The sequence below is a fragment of the Gambusia affinis genome, linkage group LG05 (genome assembly GCF_019740435.1).
Source record: "Gambusia affinis linkage group LG05, SWU_Gaff_1.0, whole genome shotgun sequence".
NCBI classification, from domain to species: Eukaryota; Metazoa; Chordata; class Actinopteri; order Cyprinodontiformes; family Poeciliidae; genus Gambusia; species Gambusia affinis.
In genome coordinates this window covers 9,597,513-9,622,818 of record NC_057872.1, presented here as the reverse complement: position 1 = coordinate 9,622,818, position 25,306 = coordinate 9,597,513, and the positions used below count along the sequence as shown (strand labels likewise).

The 25,306-nt window shown below is 38.3% G+C and overlaps 1 protein-coding gene across 5 annotated transcripts in view; it reads right to left on the bottom strand.

Moving 5' to 3' along the window:
• The window catches only part of LOC122830488 (CUB and sushi domain-containing protein 3-like), a 240,494-nt gene extending 215,430 nt beyond the window's left edge, over positions 1 to 25,064 (bottom strand). For all 5 annotated transcript variants that reach the window (XM_044115818.1, XM_044115821.1, XM_044115820.1 and 2 more), the window contains exon 1: positions 24,551 to 25,064. In XM_044115818.1, the coding sequence (XP_043971753.1) occupies positions 24,551 to 24,728 (178 nt within the window). In that variant the 5' untranslated portion in view covers positions 24,729 to 25,064. The remainder of the gene's footprint in view (positions 1 to 24,550) is intronic.
• Between the last annotated feature and the right edge of the window lie 242 nt (positions 25,065 to 25,306).

The window sequence follows — 25,306 nt, the reverse complement described above, 5'->3', positions numbered from 1 at the left end:
TATTTCTTCAACCAAGAACAAATTATTTGGAAAATCCACATTGCTCTCAGCTGGCTGAAGCTGTGAAGAGAAGCTGGCAACCAGCTAATAGTGTGCCAAGTTTTTTATTTTCACTCATATTCTCTGCTCTCCCTTCAAATTAAAAAAGAAATAAGACAGAACACCTGCTGCTGCAATAATGTGAAGAAGATGCATAATTGTAGATGAGATTTTTTTTATAGACTTTATTAAACAAAAAGCTTGAGATACATTATTACAGCTCATTTTTCTGCAGAATGTCAGAAAGCTCCGGAGAACAGCAACAAGCCGGGCCATTCAATTTGCTTCCAGAAGCTGTTCACAGTTCGCCTACAAGACACAGAGCTGCTTTGCACCTTAATGCACTAGCTTGCTGAAAATCAATACCCTCATACGTATTAGGTTGGACATTATACAATCACTGTCAAACTATACTAATCTGAGAGCTCGGCTAACCAGGAGGGTGATGATGGAAATGTGCATATGTGCTAAACAACCCAAATGCTTGAAAAAGTATCTCTATGGTGCCTCTAAGTAATTTTTTTTATTATTATAATTTTATCCCAATATAGCCACAAGCTTCAATATATTCAGTGGGATTGTATGAAATACAACACAAAGTTGTGAAAGAAAAACAAGCTTTTAAAAATGTTTTACAAAAAAAAGAACACATTAGAAAATCGTGGTATGCTTTTGTATTCAAGCATTCTGAGGCAATATTTTGAATAACCAGTTTTTACTATTATTATAGCAGCAATTTTTTTTGTGTGTGTGCATGTCTTTATCATCTAACATGTTTTTACCAGGTAGATCTTGGTCTAGCTAACAGAAAAACCTGGAAGTAAACCTGACTTTCCTCCAGGTTTTTCTTTCACATTTTCCCTGTTGCTGTCAAAGAGAAACATTACCACAGCGTGACGTTACTACCAACATGTCCCTCTTTTGAAATGTTGTGCTAAGGGTAACGTTCAGAGTACATTTCTTTTTATCACACAACATTTTACAAGGAAGCCAGTAAGTTCAGTTTTAGCGTAATCTCACCAAAGCACCTTCTTTGATGTCCCTTATATCGCTTTTGGCAAACTACATACAGGATGTTTATAGAGCTTTCTGTCTTCACTGGCTTATCTTTTACCGTAGTTAAACAGATTCTTGCTACTGAGCTGTGAATTTCTGTAGCTTTTCAAGAGTTACCACAAACCTCTTGGTAATGCCACTTCTCCATTTTCAGATGAACTGAATAATAGTGCCAAAATGTTCAAAGTTTGCAGCATTGCCGTTTAACCTAATCCTGTTTCAAATTTGTCCATAAATGTATCTCTGCTTATTTCTGTGTAGTGTTTCCCTTGGTTTTCATGATTCTGTTTGTTCTCTGATGTTCTCTTACAACCTCTAAAAGCTTTGGAGAACAGCTGCCTTTTTCTTATTTATTTATTTTTTTTACAATGACTAAATAAGTGACTTCAAAGGTCACGGATTGGATGATTTCTGAAGCATTTGTTTGCTGTTCATTTATGTTGGAGGTATTAGAAAATAACATGCAGAATGGTAATGTATGCCATACGTTTTGTTTTTATTTGCAAAAAAAAGTCAAAAGCATATATACTTACAATTATGTATTATTTTGCATTGTTCTGTCACATAAAATCCCAATGGAAGCCTGTGGGCCTGTTCTACGAAAGATTTGCACAAACTGGTGCAAACGTGATGGCAGTGAAACCACATAATCATAAAGTACAAAATACTCAGAGGAGAATATGCAAATGCATTGACTTGCCACCTGCAATGCCATTTATCAAACCAGAATCAGATTGAGGGTGCTGTTTTTGTGTCTGTGTTAATCATATCTGAAAAACAGGAGCAAACTATCTGCACACACTGTGGCGAGCAGGAGGTACAATGACAGAAGACATATCTTGTCAAAAATTTGGATCATTTAGAGAATATGAAATAAGAATAATAACCCACATCTTTACCCTCCAAATTTCCTTTGCAGGGTTGTATGAAGCTCATCATGGCCTTGACTTGGCTGGTTATGTTTGGGTCAAGGATGCATCTAATATCCCTTATGTCTAACAGAAATACTAAAGGGTGTTTGGAGCTTTTTAGATTGATATTCAAATGTTCTTATTGTTGTGTTATACCTTGTTGTATACTTATTTAAATTAAATGTATTAGTATTATAAAATGCATCCAGTATAACAACTTTCTTCTTCACCTTTCTTCTATGTTCTCTCTGCTCTCCATCACCACTTTTGCAAATGTAATTAACTACACTGGCAATTTTTGTAGATTATGTGCAACACACTCACTTACTGCATGTACTTTTTTATTTTTGCTCACTTATTAAACATCCCTTGTTTGGCATTGTTGCAGATCAAGCGGAGTGACGTTTGTGGTTATAAATTGACTAAGTGCGGAAAAGTTATGAGTACTTTTGGCAGGCAGTGTATGTAATTCCATTCTCACAAAGATCTTACATCCCTTCAAACGTCCTCATCCATTATACTTGCACATTAAAGAAAACAATTCACTGATATGCTGCGTCACTGTGCAAAAACTGTGCCCTTTGTTTTTATCTTAGTCTATCTTGCATGTTGTCTAATGAAATCCAAACTTAATTAAGATGCATGGCTTCGCCTGCACAATTTACTCCTTGTGTAATTAGCTTTTCACACTTGGTAGGTAAAGGATGTTTTGCATAGAGTTGGCCAAACACACACACAAACACGCACTGGAGTATTGGTGAGGGGGTGGGGGAATATAGATCACTTGGCAGCTATGCCACTGAAATGGCCTCTAACTTCACAGATGGTAGCAATTTTTCATTTTACAAACTGATGAAATGTTGAATTACTAAATCTGAGATGAGCAGTGTTTTGTCTTTTATCAAAATGTTCAGCTTCCAGCCTGTCAACAGTTTTTACTTGTGAAAAAAAAACTAACAAACAAACAAAACAAAGCATTTCACTGATCGAATTTAACTCACAGGATTCACAGGAACTTGGATCCTCAGACAAACTATGCAGTGTACATCTCCGTATGTTATTTTGATAACTGCTCCTTCCCCTGACCACTTTGGGGATGTGCTCCACTCATACATTTCATCTTTCATATAGTGCAATGAACATTGGGTACACATTGTGATTTTTTTTTAGGACACACTGGTGCTCAAGCAATAAAAAAAAATACCATGTATGAGCTCTGATTGGTTCCACTCCAAAGAGCAAACAGGCTAATCATGGCAAATTTTGCTCTTCTGACGTAAAACCTACAGGGCCAACAAGAGCCAACCTGTTCTGTGTTGCCGTGGTTTCACTCCCTCTAAAAGTGCTCTCAAACATTTTGTACCTCCAGAAAACAACTCATGAATCATATATATATATATATAGTTGTCAAGTTCTTGTGTTTGTTAGTATTCATTATGACATGACAGCAAAGCAGTCATCAACCGAAGTATTTGTAACCTACAGAAATAAAGTGCCAGAGCTTTTAAGCTCTTTATGTTCCACAGGCCTAATGATGTCACCCACAGTGAATTAAAATGGCCTTTTAATGGAAATTCGAAGAAAACATCTTCACTTTTGAAGGTGAGCCCACCTGCAGCTGCGCTCTGCTGTGGTTCAGTCTCAGTTTAGACTTAATTTACTTCACTCACATGCTGAGATTGCGTGGCAATAGAGGCTGAGATGAAAGGATGGAACGCTGTTCGAATATTGATGTCTGCCTTCTTTAAAAAAATATGTCCTCCATTTCCATAAACAGGAATATAAAATTATTTATTTTTTGTTTGTTTTTGTTTTGTTGCCTGGTTGTCACCACAAACCAATTTTGCCTCACCAAACATGCATAATCATTTATAGAGGAATTTGTCTAAGACTGTATTTCAAAAATTTCTCAGTAGATTTCTTGTTGATCACCAATCCTTCACCAATGTTGTAGACTTTAGCAGACTCCACCAATCCTTTCACAATTAGGACTCTAGCACCACTCATAAACAACCGCTTAGCATCTAGATGTAGTAAAATGGAGACTTGCTGATTCCCTTATGTGTTGTAGTTCTCTAATCAAAAGGTTTTGAGATGTTTTACTGTCCTTACAAACCTGCACAATGTGTGTGGTGGCAAAACAAATATAGCTCCTCTTTCAGTTTATTATTTTTTACTCCAAGAAGACAAACAGCAGTGGAGTTACTAAGAAGATGATCTAAGAAACATGAGCTTGAATATCTTTAAAAAATACATCTATTTAAATTGAATTTTTCATGATTGTGCCACTGGAGAGTTTTTAAAAAACATTTTGGTTTATTTATTTAATTCTTACAATGAATGAATCTATCTCCAGGACATAATTTTTAGATTTTCTAACTCTGATATTACGCTACTGTAATAAAACCTATATTTATTTTACAGCATGCTATAGATGTGGGAGGAAGTACCAATAAATCAGGCTTACTCTGGCTATCAAAATGATTTTATAAAAGCTGTATGTTGTTTTTGTGAGTCCTTGGAATTAGAAATGGTAAATGTCCACATCGCTTCACACTACATTATTCACCCATTCATGCACACATGGGGCAGACTGATAGAAGTGTGGCAGCATGAATGAATGAATGAATGAATGAATGACAGAATGAAAAATGTAAAGAAAAAATGGATCTCTTTAGCAATAAGGGAGCATTTGATGTATCAACGTATCACTACCTGAATGCATCCAAAATTCCTGTGCTGATGTGGGGAACATTTTTTTTCTAAGCATTCGTGTTTTTGCGCAGAGCTTTGATCACGGGCGTTACAAATGTACAATTCACCAGGTTTGCTTTATTCATAATCTGTAGAAGTGACAGAGAATTTCACTCCATTGATGTTCCTACAGAAGATTGAACCCAAAAAATTCAAACAGAGCCCCCTCTGGAGTGAGTTACATTTAAAGCTTAAGTAACCGTGGTGATGTGACATTGAAAAATTCTGGCTTCAGGCCAGCACCTTGCTAACCAATCTCTCTTGCTTCATACTACGCACTTCTTATCTCTTGTGAGTTTCCCTGCCTACATGGTACGCTTAATCAGTCCAACTCCAATATGACAACCTCTGGTGGATGGCCACTGCTGCTACTGTTAGAGTGAGACAGTGTTAACAGGCAAATAAAAAATAAATGAAACCAGACACATGCAATTTTAATACACTTTCATAAGCGTAAATGTGATTCAGTAGATTTGACTCATGTAGACACACAGGTTTGTAACTGTGGTGTACCATTGTGGGGGTGTAGCAGTGGGATAGTTTCAGTGAGCCGGTCTTTAAATCAGCAGATAGGAGCCTGTGAGATAAATGAACCATTTTACAGAGTAAAGTACTGGCAGCTTTAAGTTTGGATGGTATAAGTACAGCAAAATATTACTTTCTGGAACTTTTGCGAAGGGCTTTGGTCCAGTATTATATCCCTGAGCAGTTCCACTGATTGTCATGTTAGAGTCACTAACGTCTATGTATTTTATTGCGATTTTATGTGACCAAATCAAAATGGTGAATAGATATAAAGTGAAAGTAAGCAATGCGTGGTTTTAATTTTCTTAAGCAATTAAAAACCTGAAAAGTTTTGTGTTTGTTTACTCCGATACTTCTAAAAACATCCAGTGCAATAAAGTGCCTTAAGGAATCACATAATTAGAAATTACTGTAGAGAGCAGCTATGTGCAATTTAATTTTAGCAGAAGTAGCTAATACCAGAGAACATCAATGAACAAGCGGCCTTACGAAGACCAAAGGACTCAGACAGCTCAGAGTTCTGGATGTTTAAAACATGTCTTAAAAAACCTCACAGGCCACTGTTAAAGAAAATCGTCAAATAAATAGATTAGCTATTATCAGGACAACCAATAGTTGTGCAGGAGTAGCAAGAAAAAAGTAGATATTAAGGGAAAGCAAGAAATATTTCCTGTTTAAAGAAATCAACAAATCATGTAGATCAGGGGTCCCCAATCTTGGTCCTCGAGGGCCGGCCTCCTGCATGTATTAGTTCTCTCCTTGGTTTAACGCACCTGAATCAGATGATGGCTCGTTAGAAGGCCTAAGAAGAACATTGACATGCTGAAAAGGTTGTTGGTGCCACCAGGGAAAGAACTAAAACGTGCTGGATGCCGGCCCTCGAGGACCGAGATTGGTGACCCCTGATGTAGATCATGCAGAAGATGTTCATGTTAGAAGAGACCAACATTTTTATGGCCCACATGCAAAATGCTACAAAACTAACACTGAAAATCACTGTAAAGAACCAACACACACAGTAGCATCAGTGGATACGGAAGCATCATGATGTGGGGAGGCTTTTCTATGGCAGGGACAGGGAAATGGGCCTGAAATATGGGAGGATGGAGGGCTATAATTTTTTATTCACTTTACAAAAATTTTGCTCTACATCTCAGAGAACCCCTTTGACAGGCTGTAGCTTTAATATGAAAATGTAAAAAAGTTTAAAAAATATATTTTTTCTAGGACTGTACACTATCAATACTTGTGTTTGTTTAGGAAAATGAAAACCAAGTATTGCTATCCTTCAACTTCACATTTATTTGCCACTTTGTGTCAGTCTATTAACTACTAAATCTTTGTTGAATGACAAAGATTTTGGTTGCAACACAACAAAAAGTACAAACATTTAAGGGGTGTAAATAGTTTTGAAAGGCACAATAATTAATGACAGATATCTGCACTCCGGGTACAACCCGTTGTGCTCTGAAATGGGAGTGTGGCAGACTGCGACGATGTCCAGGAAACAACAGAGCAGATGCTCATTGTGAAAATTTTCTAGTTTTTCTTCTAACTTTTTCGTCCTTAGATGAACAGAGTTCTGCATCTTTCCTCTGCAAATGTTGCCAACTGTCTTGCTTTGCTTTTATTTCCTCCTCTTCACATCTGTCTGTCTCACTCAAATTTTTCTCTCACAGCCAGCTCAGCCTATTGTTTCTGGGATCTTTCTCTTTCTCTATGCTTCATGCGCTGAACCTCTACCTCCAAGCAAACTGACTTGTAATTCCACTGCTTTCTTTGCTCCTCCAGTGTGAATTAGAATCCTCTTTTCGAATGCAATGAATCATACGAGCTTGTAATGTGTCATGCATTGTCAGCTCTCTAAATGCTGCATCTATAAAAAGCAGTGCTGTAAACATTAATGCTTCCACTACAAAGCACAGCATAGAGACAACATGTGCTTCCCTGTAAGTGAGAGGGGATGTGGATTAAATTCATTTGTCACTTAGACGCACAGTATGTCTTCTTCAAATACCGCTGTCACCACTCAGCTGCACGCTCTGACCTCTATCGTTTTAACGTTTTAGTGAAACCCAATCTCTAGAGTCTTTTCTGACCCTGTGTTAGTGGCTCACTGTCCAGACAATGTCATTAGAAACCAAATTAACAACATGCTGTGGATGCACAGTGGGGAGCATTTGGTTTAGAAATACAAATTGGCATCGAATTATCTGAGTCAGGCAGAGACAAAGGTCCTCAGCAGGTGGCTTCGTGGAAAGCAGAGCTTGCGAAAGTCTCCATCCAGCTTCTTCACATTTGGTCACATTAGAACTGCATACTTCCATCTATTTCACTAGGACTTATGTGATTAAGCAACATTGTGGGTATAACTTTGAAGTAGTTCCAAGTATGTATACTTGTTGATTCGGTGTGTACGCCTTTAGAACCGCTGCAGAGCGCTGTGTTGAACCGACAAACGACACACAAGGAAATGCAACCCATGCAACCCAACAAACTTAGCTAACAGCTGGGCCAGTGTCTGCTGCTATTGTAATTTTGATTAAAGAAAAAAAGAAATATAATGACATTTTGTGAAGTGAAAGGAAAATGATGCATTGTTTTCCTTTGTTTAAAAATAAAATCTGACAAACAGGCATCCATTTGCATTCAGAGCCAAATCTTTGCAGAGCACCTACTTCCACATGTTATATATGAACGGTGGCTTGAAAATTAAACTAGTTAGGATTTTCTTCACTGCGACAGACTGACGACCTGAAATACAATATTTCTGAAAACTATGTATTTTTTGGACAGAATCATTTTAAACTACTTTGAATAATGTCAAAATTATTGGAGATCTCAGTTACTGTTTGATAACTAGAATTAATTGAAACGTATTTGTGACTGAGCTGAAATGATTGTAGTGCCCTGAGATGACATTTGTTGTGAAGGAGAGCTATATAAATAAAACTGAACTGAGCTGAATTTTGTTAGTAAAGAACATAAAATTATGTGGTTATAATGTATTAAAATGTAAAAAATATTCAAAGTGTATGAATATTTTGGCAATGCTTCAACTGAAGAATGACCTCCTATTGAATAAAATACCTACATTTATAAATGCTTTATTTCTGCTCCTTTGAAAATATGCAAAAACATTCCTGGAGCGTCTCAGGTTTGATGCCAATTATTATTCCCGCTGGGCTATTCCCAGTAAAAAAAAAACAACGACAGCCACCTCCCAGTCTGTGATGACACACCTCAGGGTTTGTGTCACTCTAAACTGCAGGTATGTGTTTGTTTGTGTTTGAGGAGACGCTTCCAGCTAATTCAGCGGGTGAGGGCACAACTACTGAATGTGATCTCTTTCCGCCTGCGGAGAATAAAAAGATTTGGGTCAGAATGAACCAGTTAATGAACCACAGTGCTGCGTGGAAGGAAAATAAGATTGATTTTGTAAACAAAGTACATTATGCATCATAGAGGGGATGATTTTAATTGCAAATCCTAAACAAATTAGTTTGAGACTAAATTGGTTGTTTAAGGTTTACTTAAAGCATGAAAAAGATGTAGACAGCATTTTTTTTTTGCCTTCTTTTACACACACTAAGGCATAAAATATGCAGACCCACAATACGTGGTTCACTACTCATTGCAGACTTGTATTCAGCTATAAAGCAGTAACGATTATTTTCAGCAGGAGAGGAGAGGAGTCGTTGACTGCTATTCAAATTATTATGAGCCAAAAGACCCCAGACTGCTCATGATTGATGAAGGAGTAAGCATGAAGAACTGCTTTCTCCAGTTGAAATTTGGCTTAATGATGGCGAGGCTATAGCTCTCTCTAAACTTCCTCCTTTGGACTGTGCATTTATCTGACATAAATGGAGGGCCACTGTCACAGTTTGAATCCTCGGCTCTAAACTACAGCTGCTTGAAATAAGCTTTTGTTCTTCTCTGCTCTGAGAAAGGGTCTGTTGTCCACTGAAGTCCAGCAATAATTTCTATCAGGACTCAGTGGACAAAAAAAGTGTTTTTAATTGTTTGTAGCTTGAACATAGAAAACTTCTTCAGAGACTTGCTTGAGATGATTAATTCTTCTAATCTCTGATTGGCTGCTGATACTCTGAACCTCAGGTCCTCATTTATTGAATATTTATAAGGTAGAAAAGTGGTTCTTCTGTCATGTTTATGCATAATGCTGCAATTATTTGGACATGAGTGTAGAATATCGACAAGTCTCTAGTCACGTGGGCAAATTCTTGCTAAACTTGTGGAGAAGCAGAGAAAGTGAAGCTCCACGCAGGATGTCCATAATTGGGCTAAATTAGTTTGTTATAGTTCAGATTTCTAGTGATATTTTTAATGTTGCTCTAATTTGATTATTGATTTTACTTTATAAAATAGCTTCAATCAGCTGTTAGGGTTGATCAGGAGAACAGCTGTTGTAATTAAAAACAACATGTGGGATCAATTGCTAACAATATTTATCAGAAGAACATTATTTATTATAAGATCATGATGTTAAGACATACATCCTGGATTGTTGGCTTTAAATCTTAACACATCTTAACATAAATGTATTGCTGACTAGCCTCATGAATTATTAAGATATCTTTACTCTGCACTGAAACTGTTTAAGTCTAATAGTAGACAAGAGCACTTCAGAATATCCTTTCTGTTCTATTTCCTATGTCGTCCCTGAAGTGTATTAATTTTGTCTGTTCAGTCAGTTGACTAATCTAACGCCTCTTTGTTTTATGTACCATCCTGTGCAAGAAGATAAAATTTATCTGTTCTGGCAATAGCTCTTGTTTTTCAGTAATCGCTGCAATAAAGGAAATTTGTGAAAACATTTGGTGCTCTTGTTAGCAGAATTTATTCGACTGCCAATTCAAGAAATATGGTTACACCCACTTTGGCAAATGTGTTTGTAAATTTGTTGCATTAATAGAGCAAAATAGCACATTAAAATCAAAGTGTTAATTAACTTGTGAATTGAACATTTCCAAGACACATTGCTGTGGTGAGTGGTTCTTAAATAAAAACACGTTTAATGTTGTCATATTTGAGGAGAGAAAAAAAAAAAGGAAAACTGCAGCGACACAGACTGAGGCTCCCTTTCACATGAATATCTGAGCCCAGCTCTCTCGCTTCCATATTTTTTTCATATCTTCTTTTTTATTTCAGATGACACATGAATCAATCTGCCCATAAAAATAGAAACGAAAGATACAGGTCATCGGCGCACTGTTCAGGGGCTTCACTTTAAAGGGAGAGATATTATCCCCCTGTTTTCACCAGCTGACACAATTTTCGGAGGTCTTAAAGAAATCAGTGTGATATGCTTTGGTCAATTATCCAACCGGGTCTCAGCAGTCCAATAAAACTCGTTTTTCTGGATGTTTTTGAAGGGTTAGTGTGACACTTGGCTTCTTTCTTGCCTTCGTTTTTTTTGGTTTTTTGGCCTCATGTCTGTTTTTGTGGAAGATTGTGAAAACACACATAAGCAAAACCATGAAGAGTGAAGAGTGCCTTCAAAATTGAGCATGACATCTCAAATAAGGACATGAAACAAACCAAGTACTCTAGAGCACTTCTATACAGTTCCTTACAAAAGTAATCATAACCCTTGAGTTTTTTTGTGTTTTTTTTTTATCTGGTTTGGATCACAAACTATAATTTATTTTATTGGAACGTATTTGATTAAACCACGCAAATAACCATAAACCAAATGAGCACATTCATATTCGTGACACATGATCCTTTCAAGTCCAGATTTAAAAATTGGCAGTATGATTTGAAAAGTGATATTCACAGATGCTCTCTATCTAAATGAGCTTCAGCTATTTTGCAAACAAAAAAAGAAAACATAATAGTATCTAAATGTGCCAAGCCAGATAAGTGGCTCTACAGTTGTTGGTTCTGCAACGTATCGACTCAAGAGCCTGAATGCAATTCCACACAGGCATTTTCAGATTTTGGTTTATCGCGTAAAATACTACTGAAAAAAACCTGGGAAGTTTTTAATTGTATTTTTAAACACTCATTTATCTTGTCTGCATAGATTGTTTGTAATGTTTGTGATGCTTTGAGCTGAACAAGATTATTGAAACACAGTGATAAGAACTTCAAAAGTTGTATGCAACAGCTCAGCCCTTACATATATCTCAGTCAAGCCAATTAACTTAGTAATATTTTCACCATCTTGTGGTTTCATAAACTCTGAGCTTTACTTTTTCTCTGGATTCTCTTTAAAGGTTTTATTCTAATGGATAACTTAAACAATGAAACCAAAAGCTTCTAATAGACACTTGCAAATAACTGCATTGTCAACAGAGAATGATGCATTTTGTAAGTTTTTGAAGTAACAATGATATCAGTGCTCCAAATATATATGCCTTAAAGCACAGAAAAAGGGACAGTTTCATAATATGCACCCTTTAAAACAACTGCAATGTTAGGAGAATGAACAATATGGTAAAACAAAGTCATTTGGTCGATGCTGGGGCATTTTTTCCACACAAATACACACGCTGAGTTATTGAAGGTACTGTGTGCATGTGTCATGAGCCATGCAGCTGAGAATGGGTGAGGTGAACTCTTTTCCTCTATGAGCTCTGACTTCGTGCAAAGATGTTTCAAGCCCTATTACACATACTTTTGGAGAGGGCTGAGGTTTTACCGAGTGCTTTCTTGCAGTACAGAGGTATAAAAAAACCCAGTTCCAATGATGTTTGACTTTTTTTAAAGTGATCTATTAAAGTTAACTTTACAATTTTTTGCCGTTTTATTTTCTAAGCCAAGAAGTTAATATCTTTGGCTGTATGTGTTTTTAAGATCTCAGCGCCTGTATCCATTGCCTAATTAGCTTAGGGTAAGACTTCCTTAAAGTTGTCTTGCAGTAAACAACTTGTTACTATGGCTGACTCCAACATGAGAGCGTGTTTATTAATGATCTAATTAAAATACAATACAATGGATCACAGTATTAACCGTCATGGATATGAAGTCGGAAAGATGTATGCAGATTGTTCATACATAAATAAATATTCACAGCAGTGCAGGCAAAATTAATAGAAAGTTGCATGAATATCTATAATATACTTTCAGATTAAGCAAGTAATGAGTGCTATTTTAAGCGCTGGTAATTCACGATGGGTGGTCAAATCACCATTTAAACTTAATTAAGATTAGAACAAATCTTCCTCTTCTCGATTTTAATGACTTTTTCCAACCAAAGTTTCTGCTTTTGTATTTGTTTTTTCTTGTGTGTATTATCTTATGTCCATGCACCTGTCTCATGCTTCCTCTTTCTCATGACTGATGTTGTTGAATGCTTAATCAGATGGCGCTCTGCATGGCATTTCTTCTTGATTTGTCATGACAGTCTGTCACATGTACTAAGGTAGACTTTTGCACCTCTCCTGGCTATGATGCAAAAGAAAAGAAAAAGAAAAAGAATGGAAAATATAATGGTGCTTTGATTTGCACCTGACCTTAAAAAATGACTCAGCCAATATAGAGATATCCATCAGTATAACTTGGATACAGAACAAAGGGACATGGACCCCTTATTTAACAAAGCAAAGGTCAACAAACCAGCTGGTGAGCTTCATTTATGCAAAGGTTATTGTTTCACTGTTGCATCCTCACCCATTAAAAAATACTGCAGAGAGTTATCACCTTTTCACCAATATTGTGAGCTATGAACAAAAAACAACTGTTTGTAAAAATATTAACAATAATCAGAAAGTGAAAATAAAAAAAATACAGGCAACTCCATTTAGTCTCATCTAGCCTAATTGCAAAGTTTCACAGCTTCGATGGTGTTATAAATTGTTTTGTTTAATTTGTGCAAAGGATTAATGACACTGGTCTGAATGCAACTGCATACTGTTTGTTTCAGATTTCATTTGTGTATAATGTTGGAACCATAAATTATTTTCCCCTCACTTTACAAGTACAGGCCTCTTTGTGTTGGTCTATTATGTAAATTCCCAAATAAATTCAGCAATGAACAAAATTAAAGTTTGTGGTTTTAGTTTTATAACAGTGTAATGGTGTCATGTTGTGTTTTTGAACAGTGGACCCAAATGCAGAGAGGCAGAGGCAGCTTGTAGATAACAAATGTTTAAAGAAAAAAACATGATGGGAAAAAAAACTTACAAAAACCACAGTGAACCAGAGACAAGCAAAAACAGGAATCCAGAACAAAAGTCAGCAGGAAAAAGTGGGAAAGTAACAGGGTTTAACAGGGAAATAATGGGAGCAACCAGCAAGGAGTGACTGAGAATGAGTTACATATACAGTATATACTGAGCAGATTGATTACTGAACAAGGAACAGCTGGCAGGTGTGTGGTGAGAGAGCAGAAGGTAGGTTGAGGAGAAGGAGAGAGCTAAAATGTTACAGGGTACAAGGGAGAGTACACAAACTGGGTAAATAGAAAAATCAATCTAATAATATTAACTAGACATTAAAAACATAATAAAACTCCAGTAACTAAAGAACTGGACTAGGGTGAACCAGAAACACTGCAGACCTAATCATCCATCCATCCAGTTTCTATACACCCTTCTTCCCTAATGGGGTCGGGAGGGTTGCTGGTTCCTCTCCAGCTGCGTCCCGGGCGAGAGGCGGGGTACACCCTGGACAGGTCGCCAGTCTGTCGCAGGGCAACACAAAGACATACAAGACAAACAAACATTCACACACACACTCACACCTAGGAAGAATTTAGAGAAACCAATTAACCTGACAGTCATGTTTTTGGACTGTGGGAGGAAGCCGGAGAACCCGGAGAGAACCCACGCATGCACAGGGAGAACATGCAAACTCCATGCAGAAAGACCCCGGGCCGGGAATCGAACCCACGACCTTCTTGCTGCAAGGCAACAGCTCTACCAACTGCACCACTGTGCAGCCCAGACCTAATCAATAGAAAAGAAACTAAGGAACACAGAAATAACAAACAGACCCAAAACAACCCTAACAAATGAGTATGAATACTTTTGAAATCTTGTTGTTTGCGACCATATCCCATAATAGCAATAGTCACGCAGCACTTTGAAGTTATATTACATGGAAACCTTGGCTTTACAGGTCGAAGAAAGTTCTTTCTACATTTTTGAAAAATCATGTTCTGAGGCATCGGCATAAAATGGGGATGGAAGACAAAAACCTCTTTTCACCCACAAAACTAGGAGCTCAACAGTGCTTCAATGGCCACATCAACAACCTTAGTAGGGAAAAATCTTAAACTGATGTCCCCATAGAAAATGATTTTTTCTGCATGAGCATGCTGCACCCTCACATTTCATAGTGATAGAATGTGCATAATCGCAGCCCCTCACCACGCTTGTCTGCATGCTTGATGAAAGGGAAATGGGCTTCCGCACAACAAAAACAGAAAAGAGGCTTCCCAGCGAATCACTATTACCTCATGAGTGTGTCAGTGCAATTTGGGAAAGGGGTTTAGAAATATTCCATTTGGTGGTTTTAAATTGCCAACCACTGAGGTGAAAAATACTAAAATCAAATACATTGCCACGCTTAACACGGCTGGCACATAAACAAATACACACACCGAACACTGCAGGGGCAAAGCAGGTCATGTGCCTGGCTAGCCAAGCATTATGACTATTTCCCCAAGTTGGTTTGTTGCCGGTGCTTTAGCTACTTCACAACAGATACAGTGTGTTGTGGCTAGACACCAATACCTCCTCAAAGTGCTAGTGAGCCGTGTTGCAACTGATGCCAGACCACCGCTGTGAGAGCTGCTGTACAACACAGAACTGTGCGCCAACAGCACATCTAATAGGATGCTTGACTCTCTAGCCTCCAATATCCCAAACAAACAATAACATCAACACTTCCTTTTCCACCGAAAACGGAAGAGGAAAGAAGCTCCAAAAACAATCTGTCTTCTTCTATCTGAAGGCAACTGCAGAGGCTAAAACATTACTGGACAGTTTTTACTCCCCAGGTAAACATCTACATCCAGTTAAAAGGCTGTTCACAGGGGGGGGAAAAGAAAGGAAAAAAAGACTTGTTTGCTCATTCAGCTTGCTGGAAACACAGTTCCAGGCTAAAAACAGGCCCTTATTAATGTTTAGCTGCTTATATATTCTGCTTAATTTGTTTGACCATTTGTACACAACCTGCTGCCCCTCCAGGAAGGAAAAGTAATGGAGGCAGCAGTTTAGAACTGCAGATTTAGATCATCCATGCAAAAAAAGTAACAGCTGCAGCAAATTTACCACTTTCTCAACCTGCAGGCTACGGTTATCCATAAATCCTTTAGAAACTTCCTATGCAGTTGTGTAAACCTTTTAGATGAATAAAATGTATGGTAAAAGCTGAACATTATTGTGTAATGATTGCACGGGACAAATAGATATCCATCCGGGCCCCGAAGCATCGACTTTAGCTGGGATAATGTTCTTTTGTTAAACTTTCTCACTTGGAGTCTTTAATTCTTCGTCTTTATAACCATTGCATCATGCTTAATGAAATGATAGCTATTTAAATCCAAACCATTCAGATTGGTAACATTTTTCACTGCCAGCTGAGCTTGGAATCTCATTAATCAGAGACATTAGAATAAAGACTAAATGTTAAAAAATCTTTGTGTATGAATGGTTCATTTGAATATTTTGTTTTTCAGTAACACAACAGACAATTCAAATGAATTTCAAAAATGAGAATTTGATGCACAAGTTCAAGCTAAGTTGTCTCCCTTCCACTTATAATCAAAAGTCGACATACAAACAAAAATATGTTCAGACAACTACAGTAATATTTGGGTAAATGTCCCAATAGCTGACAAGCTCTTTCTTGTACTATTCGTAAAAACTACATTGGATGGTTGAAGAATAGTCCTCCAACTTTTAGAAGAGTTTGGTGTTATTGTCCTGCTGTGTCACAGGCTTTAACCATCACACCAATCCAGGAGCACACCAGTCATTTATTTAAGATTGCTGAGACACCAGCGTTACTGTCCTAAGTACAAAAAGTTTTGCATCACTCTAATCTGAGATGGTACTGAATGATAAAAAAAAGGATCCTGTTGTAATACCAATCCCCACTAAAATTTGCAGTTGTCTTGGAGGTCAAACCATGTTTCTTTTGGAGAAAAACTGTTGAGTCAGAAAAGTCTGAACTACTTGGCAACAATGACAGGAACAATGCAGAGGAGCCTCAGTGAAGACAACCCAAACTTATGAACTCTATAGCCGCTGTCAGGCATGGTAGAGGCAGCAAAATGCTGAGGGTCTGTTTTGGTGCTAGTTGTGTGGGAGTGTTGCAGAAGGAATGAATAATGAGGACTGGGAGAACTTTGCCAATCCTGCCAAAAATAATGTCTCAAACACTGAGCCAGAATAATGGCAGAAGCTTGTTGACTGCTACAAAAATCGTATGCAGTCAAGATATCCAATTATTAGTGAACATGTATGTCTATTTGAGCTTGAGTTTGCAACTTTGACTATACGAATGAGAGAATATTCTAAATAAATTCAAATATGTATTTCTAAATGCTTATAAAAAATCATTGAAATGTGTGTTGTGTAATCACTCCACAGTTACTGACTTTACAGTTATGACGTTCATGTCCTTGCTGAGTATGTAAACTTCAAACTAACAATCTATATAAGCCCCGAGGGACATCAGTTTCCATCTAGTTTAACTAGAAACCACAAGACTGAAGTCTGAGTTGCAACCATATTAAATTCAAGACAATCTACAACAGTGAGCTCTTGAGATCCCAGATTTCAGCACCCTGAGTCGCAGTGCTTTTAATTATATTCCTTTGTCATTTCACAACAAACAGGAACCAAAGGACAGTAATTAGAACCCTGGAAATGAATCAAAACCTTTAACCTTGAAATTGCAAACATGTGATTCAACCTCCTGATCTCATTAGCCTCTACAATATGAAAAAAAATTAAGCGATATTTGTAATTCTTGAAGAGCAGGAGTGTTGTTCTCTCTCCAGAGAGGCTTTGGCCTCTAAGCAATTGAACATTGCAATGGTTGCCACAAATTCCTATTTTGCATTTATATATCTGAACGACCTCGAAGCACAGAAAAAGTCTTTATGTAGATCTAATTTTCTTATAGTGCAGAAATATCCACACACTGATTGGGGAAAGGAATCTAAACTGAATAAAAGATAAATGAATAAAATATTTTCTTCATCTTTACTTCCTAGAAAGCAAATTGCACGTTAGTTTAATTGATGTTGGTGTTCAGTGCGTCGTGGTTTCAATTCAGCTGCTTCGATACACACAAACATGCCTTCCTGACACCTTTAATTAGAAAACTTTAAACTCCAGTGAAAAGAATTCTACTTCACCCCACGAGATTTTATATTCTTCCCAATTTCTGTGCCATTCTACACAAATAAAATATCACATGCAGCACCGTGAATTGCATTGCTGCTTCTATTCTGCTCAGTGGAATCTTCCTAGATGTACCGCAGTGAAAAAGAAGTTATTTTCCTCCTCTAACCTGCTGCTGTCAGAGCTCACTGGTTCCAAAGGTTGGACTGGAAGTGCAGCGCCATGATTGCTCTCACATTTATTTGTGGTCTGCAGTGAGATGATAGTGGCTGCCTGGACTCTTGTTCAACCTTTCTGTACCAGTGACATTACATCTCCGTGTTTATGCTCCCGTGTCCGAAGGTGCATCTTGTTGCTCTCAGAAAATCTGAACATTCGAAGCAAGCATTTTGGACTAAGCAGATTAACTAAAATCTACATTGCAAAGAGTTACATTTCTAACTCATGAAACACTGCAGGAAGATGAATAGAGCATGCCACGCTTTTTTTTTTTTTCTTTTTAGCAGAAAATAGACAGGGTAGGATGAGCCTGTGCCTCAAGACGTGTGGCTCTAGTGGCAGGGATGAAAGGCTAATGTGCGCAGCATGGCACCCTGAAACCACATTAACAGCGGATCAATATTTTTCTTTTCTTTCTAAGCTCACAGCAGAAGTCTGACTCTGTTTTCTCGACTGAGAAAACACTTAAACATTGCCACAAAATACTTTCCTTCTTCCGGTAGAGCGTGGAGAAAATTTTAAAAGACTCCAATTAATTAAAAGAAATCTCTAGTTGATGGAAAAATCACAACTCTTTCGAAATGTTTATCTGCATGCAACTCAAAAACCATTAAGACGACATGATGCGCCTTTCTCCTCCTGTCTGATTTCAAGAAAACTACGTGTGCAGTCTTTTATTCTGCCTCTCTAGCACTGATGAGCATTGATGGTTGTTTAACTTCAAGCACCCTTTCCAAAATCAAGCATGAATGATCCTCTAATCATAATCATTTAAGACCACATCAAAAATATATGTATCGCAAATATTTTTGCTTCACCTGTATTCAAATGAACTGGGAATAAAAATTCAGAAATCTTCAATTTCCATCTGGAAAAGTCTGCTGTGCTTTTAGAATTATGTATTTCTGAGCTCTTCTAATATTTTTGGTTGTTACTAGGTTAAGTATTAATTAAAATAAACACTGATTGTTATGAGCAGTGGCATGTGAAAAAGCAGAAGAAATATTTTTGTGGAAAATTGATTGTTTTTTTGCTAAACAAAGTGAACCACAGCAACAGGATTATTTGGGAGACTCTGAAGGTGTCTGTCATCATCGGCCATCATCCTGACCGATACCGACACGTGTTGTGGAACCACTGAAACCTTGAGCTGCAGTCTCCCTCCTTGGTTACCTTTGCGTCAGCTCACTTTGCTTCCTTGACCATGCCTTGGCGCTGCCTGCTCTCCTGTCACACATCAAAACAGCAGCCAGCAGCCACAGAAACAAAAAAAAGAGCAGCTGTGAGCTCTGTGGTGGAAGATTTATGAGGCTGCATGGATTTGCATAGTTACAGGTTGTCAAAATAAGACAAAAAAAATGTAGCACACAATAGCTGCAGTTCTTAGCTAGATGAAAGGCTATGTAATAAGGTGGAATTTGCCTCATTTGTTGGCACCCCCAGTAAAGAAGACTTAAAATAATTCTGTATTTTATTGCGGTGGTAAAATTCACAACTGAATAATTAGGGGGAGGGAGAATCTATCTTAAAGAACATTTATGCAGCTGTACAAAATTTTAAATTGCCATGTCGAGAAATAATTGCACTGAGCAAATGCAGCAGCTGCACAACTATTGGCCAAGCTTATGTCAATATTTTGCACAACCCTCTGTGAGCAACCCACAGGGTTAGAACCAGCGTAGATCTTTGACAATATTACTCTTTGAACAGTCTTCTTCCCAGAATCCTGTCTCCTCTGTTATGCTCTCTTCACTTCAACCACAGAGTAATATGGCCATGGAAGAAGGTTGATTTTTGTGTCTGCCAAACATTTCCTGTGTTGATTTGGTCAGTGATGACGCACTTGGCGTTTTCTTGTGACCAGTTCTTTTTTTTTAATATCTAGTATGTCACAGAGTTTTCACTGGGTTAAGCACCCTAACAAGATTACCAGAACCTTTGCGAGAAAAATATGTATTGCTTGTATATTTCTGATGCTTTTTAAAAAGTGAAGTAATAAACTTTAAAATGTTTGTTTGTTTTTTGGGGTAGCAATAAGTGTTCACCCAGTGATTTTATTTATGCTATTTATAAACGTATACACCTCCCTCCACTTACACACGCAAGCACACCCAATTTTTTTGTCTAAGATGAGGCAATAATACACAGAATAACACGTTAAGCTTTACTTACTTGCTACTGAGCTATTTGTGAACTAGGTTAAAGACGTATCTTCCTTTTTCTATTCATAGCACATACTTGTTTGGAGACTATAGCCCAACACAATTCTCTGGTTCTGTCTTAAATGCAACGCCTGATTAAGGTCAAACAAGCAAACATGTTTTTACTATCTGATATGCCTCTGGCAGATTACAGTCTAATCCACTCAAAAAAATGGCTCCTTAAGTGTAAGAGATATTCCACCTTGAATTTGTGGCCTTGTCTCTGGAAGAAGACTCCAGTGAACCTATTACATTTAATCTCAGCAAACTATTTGCTATTTCTCTTCCTGAAGACAAGATATTGCCAATATCTCATCGCCAGGAGAGCTGTCTATATTGAAAGTGACTTACACAAGGCCAGTAAACTCTATCAGACCTTCACTGGGACCCATCAGCAACATCCATGTTCCAGCTCCATTTATGGTTCTTTTCGGAAATCTTCTCTGTCTACCAGACTTTCTGTTTTTCTGTTCTGCTCGTAGTAGAGTGGAGATCAAGAACCTTAAGGGCATGGGGATAATGCCTTGCATTCCTTGTAGATAGAGTATAATTACAGGGACAAATTGTAATCCCTATTAGCCCCAGTAGCCTTTACAGACTGTTTACATAATCACACTGACATAAAGTCTTCATCATGTGTCTCACCGACCAGATTACAGTCTGTTCAGACCCCACCTGATTAGTTTCAATTAGTCCCTTCAAAGCAGATCAGATCCATTTACCTAATAACCCACTTTATTAAAAAAATAAATAAAAAATAAGTGATGATCCAGGTGGTGTTATGTCTAAGCTGAGGTTTAAGTGGAAAAAATGTCTTAAATTGAAAGCACATTTGAGGTAAAAACCCAAACAGTGGGAGCCGACAGACGGACAGTTTCATCATATCACTGCTGTTAATCGCTTGCTTATAGAAATCCATGTGCTTTCAGCATAATGACTGAACTATTTCTAGGCTTGCTTTCATTCAGAGAGACAAAGCAAGAAGCTCTGACCACTAACTAAATAAAGCACTCACCACTATAAAGTGGTATTTTTTCTGGAAATATGACAGATTTTCCTGCTTTAAATGATTGGAATATAATCAGAAACAAAAACATAAAAATCAAGATATAAAAGCAGCTCATCTTCCAGTCCCACCAAGGCTGGCAATGGCTGTCCCTACAAATATGTTCACACCTCTTCTTCCTCCAGGACCAAACAGTCTAATGAGAATAATTTAATCATGAATATGATATTAAGAGTGGGAAGACAAGCTAAGGTCAGTTGCCATATTTATTTATTTGTTTACTTAATGACGATGTGCCAATTTTCATCCCTCGGAGTGTAACTTTAATAATGAATGTCACTAGTGTCAACCAGCTTTGTACATCAAGAATCTGAACATGTTTGCCAATTCCTCTTTCCAAAATATCTCAAAAATAGTATGATCAGAGGAACAGTATCATGTGAATATTCATTTTTGAGCATCGTCACAGATTCCAAAGTAGATATCTAACACAAACATAATTTGATATGAACCACTCTGTCTTAGATCTGGTTGTATATTCAGGGAAACTCTGCACCTTTCTTCTCAAGTTTTTTTTTCCACTGGTGCAGTAGCAACCAGAGTAACAGGATCTCGTACGCATCTCTATTGTGGAGTTTTTCTGTCAACCCCAAATTGAAAGCGTGCGTCTGGATCTCAGCTCATCTAATTTTATTTTCACATCGGAGGAAAAAAAAACAAAACTCTAGAAAAATGCCACTCTACAATCTCTGCTCCATAGGAATCTTTTTTTAATGGCATCATTATCTTAGCAGGAAAAGTGAGTCATAGGCCAGATCTAGTCGATATCTTTTTATCTCTGCAAACACTGTGTCAACTGTCAGAGCAGAGGAACAACAGCTGCTCGCTATTTCCTACACAGTTTTCCTAAAAAAATAAAAAATAAAAATGGGACCCGGGCCCTCTCCTCCTCCTCTTTTCCCCCTACTTCCCTAGCCAATTCCCGGCTGGCTGCCTCCCTAATAAGTAACAGATCTAGGAGGATTGGCAATGGACTCAAGGTTTGACATTGCCTCAATGTGGGTGGTGATGAAACAGCACAGTGCCCGACTCTGCTCAACTCAACTTGGCTCATTCTTGGTAGGCGCTGTTATGCGCCACATCCACCCCCAATAGACAGACATGAGAATTACTCACAGCAAGGGGGAGAAAAAAAAAGAGAAATCTGCATGTAAATTGATATCTGTGCTCATATTCTGACTCATACAGCCATGTAACAGATAAGGAGCCATGAACTCTCATTCTCTTTACATCTGAATGCACACACACGTTCAGAGGACGCAACAAAACTTTAGAGAAACGGTTATTGACTGTTTCATTCCTTTTGGGTTTATTTCCAGTCTTTTCACTCCAGCAATCACAGAAGTGAAAGCACAGGCCTCTCTTGACTTTTAAGAGACATATTATTTCTAGGTTTTGTTCTTTGAATATGGCCACGTTGGTTGAATACATGAACTAAAGCCCCTCTAAAACGTTCAGAAGAACCTCTATACATATCTGTAGTTTCATATGTAGATGCACATCTTCCACAAAGGAGCAAAACCACATAGTGAAATAAATATGTTGTTATTTGGTTCTGTTTAGTAAGTAATGTCAGTGTGAGATGTGTTGTGTGTGTTTGTGGACCTTATCAAGTTACATGGGAATCGTTTTACAATCAAGTACAGCTCAGATCACTCTTTTAGTCCCTGAATCTAAAACCCTGAACTTGAACAAGGCTCCACTGAGTATTTTTTTAACCATAACTGCATTTGTTAGCATTTTCTCATAAACACCAACCCATCATGTACACTTCATAGATGTTGCGTCGGTAAACCTCATATGCTAATTCATGGTGTTTACATCCTAAATACTTGGGAGCATTGTAATGGTTTTTGAGGAAGGATTATGGCTCCCCACCCTGGGTGAGCTTCTGTCAGGGGGCAGCTATTGTCCTGAAAAAGAAACTCTGTCAGGTGCACAACGAATAATGCTAATAATGAAGACGGCATCGGATGATTCACAGCTACCAGGCTGGCACTAAATTAAAGGGCTATTCCAGTAATTATGAGAACCCTGGATTCCACTTTGTAAGCTGTAGTTCAAACTATAAAATGTTTACACCGATCAAGCTAAAATTGGATTATCCTGTGCTGAACAGAAATCCATTTAAGCAATATTTGAGATTTTGAAACATTTCCTCTGCATGTAAAGACCCAAAACGGAAGAGTCTTGATGTTTTGTTTGTTTTGTTTCCATAGCAACCTCAGATTAAATGAAGCATATAAAACTGCATAATTTAGATTTATGACATCTGGACTGAATTGTAAGAGAAAAAAAAAATCTATATCTTTAATGATATGCAAATAGTGCAAAAAGAAGGGCCCATCCTGGGAGCTGTTACTGCAAGAGCACTGATCAGGAGAGGGCAGGTGGGAGGGTTTCCACAGACAGAGAGCAAAAGTAGCAGCAGAAAATGCAACTTTTTGTAACTGCTGCTCAATTGTACAATTATCAATAACACAATAAAAAAAAAAATCAGATTTGATACTATAATTTTGGTTCACCAGCACAAATCTTCATATCCAAGCATCCCCTGCCATGTCTTTCAATCCTAGTGACGTCCTGGTTAGACACATACAAGCAACAGTTGTTTTCAATCAATCTGACAGACATTGTCTTGATTAAGCAGCAGAATTTACATTTGGGGGGGGGAGAAGTTGGTTAGACAATAGACTTTATTTTATTACTTTTTCCTTGAAGTGAGAAAAGTCTGCATTTTAGGCAGTGGATAAACCATGGGGATATTTCAATGATCTTTTGACATTTTTAAGATTTATGTAATTTAAGAACCCTAGCCGGTAGTTTTGCCATCAGCCGCAGCAAGCATTCAAGCTGCTTTAGAAAGAGCGCTCTGAATACTAAGGAGCCCACCTTTCACCTGCCCACAGTGGAGAGTCATACCATCAGCCAAATTGGTTCCACTTATTGCCTCGGCCATTGCGTGGTTTCAGTCACCGGCCTGTCGTAAATCAGGCTTAAATACTTAAAAATCAAACTCTTTTAGAAAACATAATCCCCCCCCTCTTCCCGATCAGTCAGAATCTGAATAGAAATCTGCAGTGCATGTACTTGAGCCACAATAATTCACTAGTTAGGCTACTAAGCAAAGCAGCTCACGTAGGCTATTAGAAGAAGCGTAGGCTACCGCAAGAATCTCTATTGAACTCTTCAGTCAAAGCCCGCATTGAGCGCAAAAACCGCCAAACTGCGCCCTTTTTTTTAAAAAAAAAAAAGGAAAGAAAAAAAAAAACTCAACCCAGAATAGCGGCTGTACTCTCATTTGCGCACGTCTGGAACATTCACGCTTTTGACTCCTCGCCTGCGCGCGCACACACGCATGCACACACGCGCGCGCGCAGTCATGTCCAAGCACGCATACGCACTGGAGAAGCGCATTAGAAAACACACCAAAATTGCTGCAGTGGGTCGTACCTTTCACACAAGTGAACATCAGAGAAAAGACGAGATTCCAGAAAACAACTCCGGTCCTAATCCCCATCGTTTTGGCTTGAACAAAGTGCCCCCGGCCACATTTAACGCATCTCCTGTTGAAAACGTCCCGCAGCTCAATAGATCCACCGTAGTACCCGTCCCTGTAAATCCCCTTCATGTTCTCAGCTACAGCATGTAAGCCGGAGCGCAGCCTGCTTTTTCTCGTCCTGTCGGCCGGTGGAAGTGGATTCTCTCTCCTCAGAGGAGAAGCAGCAGACAGAGCCGCCCGCCGCGCTGTGTCAGCTGAGAGCAGAGGAGTGAGCGAGTCTGGATTTTAGGAGAGGACCACAGCAACCTGGACGAGGGCTCAACCATCTCTGCTGAGAGGGGCTTCAAGTGCGAAGATCTCTGAAGGCACGCTCCCACACTTGCTCTTCAGCATCTCCTCTTCTTCCTATTTCTTATGAAGCGGCTAAGGCAGTAGGAAGGCTTATACCTTTATCGATCAGTAATCGAACTGAGCTGAGTCCGAGAGAGAAAAAAATGTGATGGTGGGGAGGGGGGCTTATAGGAACAGAGAGAGGGAGAGAGAGAAGAAAAGAGAGAGAGTGAGGGAGGGAGAAGGTCCTGTGTAAGTATGAGTTGGCTGGTTGTGGGTAACAAATCATGAAGTGGGAACAGTGAGGTGTGGGTGGCGGAGAAAAGGAGAGGAGACGGGGTGGGGGCGTCTTTATGAGCAGAATCTAAACCCTTTAG